We start from the raw sequence: 6,000 nt of genomic DNA, 5'->3' as shown, positions 1-6,000 counted from the left end.
ACCATACGCACTCCGACCTAATTTTATTCTTCTGTAAATTTCCTTCTCAAGGTTAGGGTTTCCCTGTGAGTAATTGACCGAAATAAACGTACTCCTTTACAGACTCTAGAGGCGGACAGGCGATCCGAAATTCTTGTCCCCTTGCCAGGCTATTGGTCATTATGTTTGTCTTCTGCATATTATACCTATCAAGAAAAGGTGTCAGGCAAGGAGACACAATCTCTTCAATGCTGCATGCTTAAAAGAAGTATTCAAGCTCTTAGACTGGGAAGGCATGCGCTGTCGGTGTATTATTTCATGACATTTGTTTTGTGGGCTGTCATTCGGAAAATGCCGAGCGATAACTTCGTCAGGAATGTAAGACAAGGTATGACCCACTTTAGTGATAGAATGGTATCGCAATATAACACGCATATCATCATCATGTCACATCATCATCATCATCAGCCTATATTTATGTCCACTGCAGGACGAAGGCCTCTTCCTGCGATCTCCTATCGAATGTTGGTAAATATTTTATACAATACTGAAAGCATGCTAATGGGTCTATAATTCTTCATTTCTTTAACGCCTTCCTTCTTATCGATGAGTTTAATGTTGGCGTTCTTCCAGCTTTCTGGTACACATGAAGTTGTGAGGCAATGCTCCCCAATAACTCCCCAAATCTAAACGCAATGCACGAGCAGTGGGAGATGGTGCTGACCAGCTCGGCACTGGAGGATCAGCGAAAGCTTATCGCCACAGCCGAAAGTGCTGCCACCCCCGCTGGGGCCCTGGACTGAAGGCTCCACTCACCACGGAGATCGACGCTTCTCTGTGCCTCATCAAAATAGTTTTGTCTCTCTCTCTGCGTATTAATCTTCAACCCCACTCTTACAATTTGCGGTTAAGGTCCTCAATCATTTGCTGTTATTCGTCCCAATTGTTGCTGAATAGGACAATGTCATCTGCGAATCGAAGGTGGCTGAAAAATTCGCCGTTGATCCGCACGCCTAAGCCTTCCCAGTCTAAGAGCTTGAATACTTCTTTTAAGCATGCAGCATTGGAGAGATTGTGTCTCCTTGCCTGACACTTTTCTTGATAGGTATCTTTCTTATTTTCTTCTGGAGAACCAAGGTTGCTGGGCAATTCTTGTAGATATTTGCAAGATATTCACGTATGCCTCCTGTACTCCTTGATTACGCAATGCCTCATGACTGCTGGTATCTCTACTGAATCAAATGCTTTTTCATAATCTATGAAAGCCATATAGAGAGGTTGATTGTACTCCGCAGATTTTTCTATTACCTGATTTATGACATGGATATGATCCATCGTAGAATATCCCTTCCTGAAGCCAGCCTGTTCTCTTGGTTGGCTGAAGTCAAGTGCTGTCCTGATTCTATTGGAAATTATCTTGGTAAATATTTTATACAATACTGAAAGCATGCTAATGGGTCTATAATTCTTCATTTCTTTAACGTGTTCCTTCTTATCGATAAGTTTAATGTTGGCGTTCTTCCAGCTTTCTGGTACACATGAAGTTGTGAGACAATGCGCATAAAGGGCCGCAAGCGTTTCAAGCATGATATCTCCTCCATGTTTGATCAAACCGACTGTTATTCCATCTTCTCCAGCAGCTCTTCCCTTGTTAATGCATTTCAAGGCCCTTCTAACTTCATCGCTATTTATAGAAGGAGCATCTGTACCTGTTCATCATCGCATGTCACATACGTATACCTAAATATATACGGTAATTTTCGCTCACTGGATGCCGACGCCGCACGCCGGTGCCGACACCCGATTTTCTGCGACACGGGGCACCTAACGCGTTAATAATGTTTTAATGGGTAAGCGTTCATAGGCAACTCACTAAGGAAATCTGTCCGTTGGTCCGTCCGGAGCGCGTAACATGATGGCCCCATAAAAAGCAATTCACTCGAAAGGAAAAATTTCAAGGAAAACGCCGACAGTGAAGAGATTCTTATCAACGATACCACACTCAGAATCCTAGTGCCTTACCGACTCAGCTAATCACCCTTTTTTCTTTCTGTATTGCATTTATTCCATTCACACAGAAACACATTGTACAATCATGCTAGCTCATGAGAGGCTGTGGAGGGAAACAATCAAAACTGTGGCACGCCTTCTAACCTAGGAAGCCAGTCGGGTTGATAGGAAATATGTCAAAAGTTTCTTCTTCAAACTGCATAATAATGCGCTAGGAGTAAAGACATACAGGAACGAAAAAGGAAAGTTCGTGCCTTACTAACTGTTTTCTTTGTAGAAAAGCTGAGACAACTAACCACGTTTTTCTAGACTGTCCTGGAGATTACTTCTTTTGGAATATTTTTAAAGAACTTTAAAAAATGGCTAACCATAGATAGCTACGGCATTAAATTTGTACCAGTCCGTATATAGCGACAAAGGCATTCTATTCGACATGATAACACTCCTGGGCCTACATGGTATTTGGTTGTCAAGAATGACCGATCGCCATGCAGATCTCGATGTGAGGCCAATAAGGAGTTACTTTCGGGAATCTGAAAGCAGAATCTGTAAGCGAAAACTTCAAACACTAAGCTAATCAGCAACGCTTGCAGAAGGCGAATATATTTGAACCATATTAATGTGTTGTGCCGCGTTATCTGTGTTGCCGTACAACACAGACAGATAAGCAGTCAATGAGTATATAAGGATGATGAGGAGTGTTCAATGCTCATGTGGATCTGATCGCGGTTAATAATGGCTGAACGCAGAAGGATAAAGTGCTAAAGAGCGATGAAGACTTATAATGGTGGGAACAATTCCGATAATGTTCATAAGGAATGATAAGGGTTTGAGAGGGTCGGCTCAGGTCCGATAAGATTGATGAGGACCGGTAAGGGTTGGTAAGGGTCATATCATGTCCGATAAGGTGGTTAAGGTGTGCATAATTTTTCTGCTTAATCTTTATTTACATATAGCAGCGAACGTGTGCCGCCGCAATGTTGCTAGGCCACAGAAGCGATACGACGCAATTATTGTGCAGATATACCGCGTTACCGGCATCAGACTTTCCACTGCCACCAAAGAAAAATAACGAAGGTGACCCACTAGACAGCTCACCGAGAGGCCGTCCCGGTGGTGATGGTGATATTGCAACAAATTCAAGGCGCGCTATTGACGCCACAGGCGTTTTCTTTTTCGCGTCAGTTTCGCTTTCAGAAAGAGATAATGGTGGAAATACATTGTCATGCATTCTTATATCTTATATTTATTCATGGGTTTAACTAAACTGCATATCACATTTGTCTCCGAAAGTATGTAGAAACAATGAGATGATCACACACACGCATGTACGAACGCACGCACGCACACCCACACACAGTAAGCATGCGCACACACAAACCGCATACGCATATACATGCACACGCACAACCACACCCAGTACGCATGCGCACTCACAAACGCACACACACACACACACACACACACACACACACGCACACACACGCACAGTACGCATGCGCCCACGTGTATTCACACAGATGCATTCTCAAACACGAACACGCGTTCGCGCACATACACACACAGGCGCCCATGCACGCACGCACAAAAATGCAAGCACTCATGCACACGTACACTAAAATGCACGCGCAGGCGCATGCACACGCACATGCTAATAGACGCATACACACACACGTGCGCGCAGGGTCACAGTCGCCACTACGCACTAGCGCTTGCAAACTCCACGTGCCTCGACATACGCACGCGCACAAAACCATGCTCACAAACGCTGAAGACGTGCACACGCATAATAGCTATCTATTCCTCCCTGGTGCTTCTCACAATCTGGTTGAGCAAACAGACTTAATGACATTCACTCAGCATTACCTTTCCAACGCCAGCTGTAATAAATCTATTTACTGTTTAAATTTCGCACCTCTTCTTGAAGTCAAACTGTGCTCTGCAGGAAGGTTGCAAAATGATTTGCTCCTGTCGTGTGACTTCACCGCTCATCCTTGACCAAAATACTGCTTTACCACAGCACGAATTATAAGGACGAAGTATCGTAAACGCATATGTTGCTAGAAGGGATTATTCTCTCGGCGGTGTTAGTGAGATGTTTTGATACTCGCCGGTGGTCTGTAATATAATTTTGTAAAAATTATATCCAATGAGTTACGTTGGTGCATCGCCGTGAAGCACCACAAAATGCTGAAGGGGCTGTTAAATATTACAAGAAGCGGATGACGATGGCTACTAGCGCGCTCAGCGCGAGCGGCTCGCTCGTGATCTGGCGCTTCTGGACTGATTCGAACAGACAGTATGGACGCGTTATTACGGTCCTTCGGGAAATAAACTTCCCCTTCCCGCCCTTCTACTCCGAAGACTCCTTTGTTTTACAGGGGCATTGTACAAAGCTCCCGGACAGGCGTACGTCTTGCCAAACAATTTTTCAGCAAATAGAAAGTATCAGAGCCTCCGTGTGTGTTTTGTGTTTTTATCGGCCGCCGCGTCATTTGGAAGCCCAGAGCTTCCCTGTCATTCGGGAAGCACTCACAATAATTATGCCTTGATGTTTACAAAATTTTTCAGTAAGTGGAACCTACCCCCAAACAAATGTGCCTCGTATTTGTCAGGGAATCTTAACCACAGCTTTCAATGGGCTTTGCTGCGCAATGTTTCCGAACCAAATGAATTCTTGCTTTCGATAATTATTACATGAATGTAGAGAACCTTTGAACTCACTCCAGAATATACGAAGTAATAGCGCTTTTTCTATGTAATATCTAAATGTTAGCGGGGCTAGCGGGTCAGCCCACGAAGGATTAATCAAGACCTTGCCAAAGAGTCGGCCGAAGTTGAGAACAACAAAAGCGGTCAAATGTTATGGCAGCTGGTATTAGTAGTAAAATTTGTGGTAGATGCACAGGGCAAATAAGTGAGCTGAAGGGTCATGCTGCGTTCTCTGGAGTGCTTTCATATGCCTTTATTAGCGCGACTGAAGAGCAGGAAATAAGTTTGAGCGCAACCTCTCGTCATATGGTATGGCAACGTAAAATTACCCTTATTTCATAATGCTCCTTTTTCATTCCACAGGAATTCTGAGACATGGTCTAATGACGAGGCTCCAATGCTGAATCTAGTAGTCGCCCTCTCCATCGGGGCACAAGTCCCGGCTGTGCTGAGGCACGATCACCCCGCATGTGTCCACAAAGTGGTCGATGCAGTCTTGCGGCACATTGTCCTTCAATTCTCTCCGTGTCCAGAGTATGCACTCTTTAAAGACAAAAAGAAGAGAAAGTTGTGCAGGAAATAAATATAGACGCATTGTTTGTAGTTAGTAAATGCAGTCACTCAAATATGGTATTTTGTGGGAGCAGCCTATATTCGTTTATGTGCTGATAACAAGACGGACTCTTCACGGCCTTTAACAATTGCGGTTCAGCATAGTTACTGCCGGGGGCCTCTTTATGCTCGGTTTAGTTCGATCACCTTTCCAGAGTGAATTAAATTATGGAGTTTTGCGTCCCTCAATCCACGATTTGATTATGAGGCACGCCGTAGTGGGGGACTGCAGAATAATTTGCACCACCTGTGGTTCATTAACATACACTAAGTACTTAGGTGTTTTTGCATTTCGCCCCAATAGAAATGCGTTTTTCCCCATAGTATTCGAAGTCGCTCTATTTTACGCCACATCACTCCACGCTATCCTCTTCAAGTTGCTCAGTGCGCCACCGAATGCTCAACCACGATTCGCGTTTCTTGGCAACAATACTGCAGCTCTAACAGGCAGCCTATAATCCGCTTTATGCATTACATAGCCTGCTCAAGTGTACATTCTACAGTTCCTAGCATTAGACAAGCAAGCCTTTTATTCAATCCGTACTACCATCATGCTGCCTCTCAAGCTATTCTGTTTCCTTCGATCGCTTGTTGCGCACTCGTTAGGTTATGTATTCTTTTACGCGAGGACACAATCATAACGACAGAAAGCGCTCATCATTTGCTGTCTCGCATACGTGTATATGC

At 44.2% G+C, this 6,000-nt stretch overlaps 1 protein-coding gene across 1 annotated transcript in view; it reads right to left on the bottom strand.

Moving 5' to 3' along the window:
* Positions 1-4,924: 4,924 nt before the first annotated feature.
* LOC125947337 (uncharacterized) overlaps positions 4,925-6,000 on the bottom strand; it is a 58,973-nt gene continuing 57,897 nt past the window's right edge. Inside the window, exon 5 of the mRNA XM_049671817.1 lies at positions 4,925-5,244. Coding sequence (XP_049527774.1) covers positions 5,108-5,244 — 137 coding nt within the window. The 3' untranslated portion in view covers positions 4,925-5,107. The remainder of the gene's footprint in view (positions 5,245-6,000) is intronic.

The sequence above is a fragment of the Dermacentor silvarum genome, chromosome 8 (genome assembly GCF_013339745.2).
Source record: "Dermacentor silvarum isolate Dsil-2018 chromosome 8, BIME_Dsil_1.4, whole genome shotgun sequence".
Taxonomy (NCBI): domain Eukaryota; kingdom Metazoa; phylum Arthropoda; class Arachnida; order Ixodida; family Ixodidae; genus Dermacentor; species Dermacentor silvarum.
The sequence above is the reverse complement of the archived record's forward strand: the minus strand, read 5'-3'. Positions and strand labels throughout refer to the sequence as shown.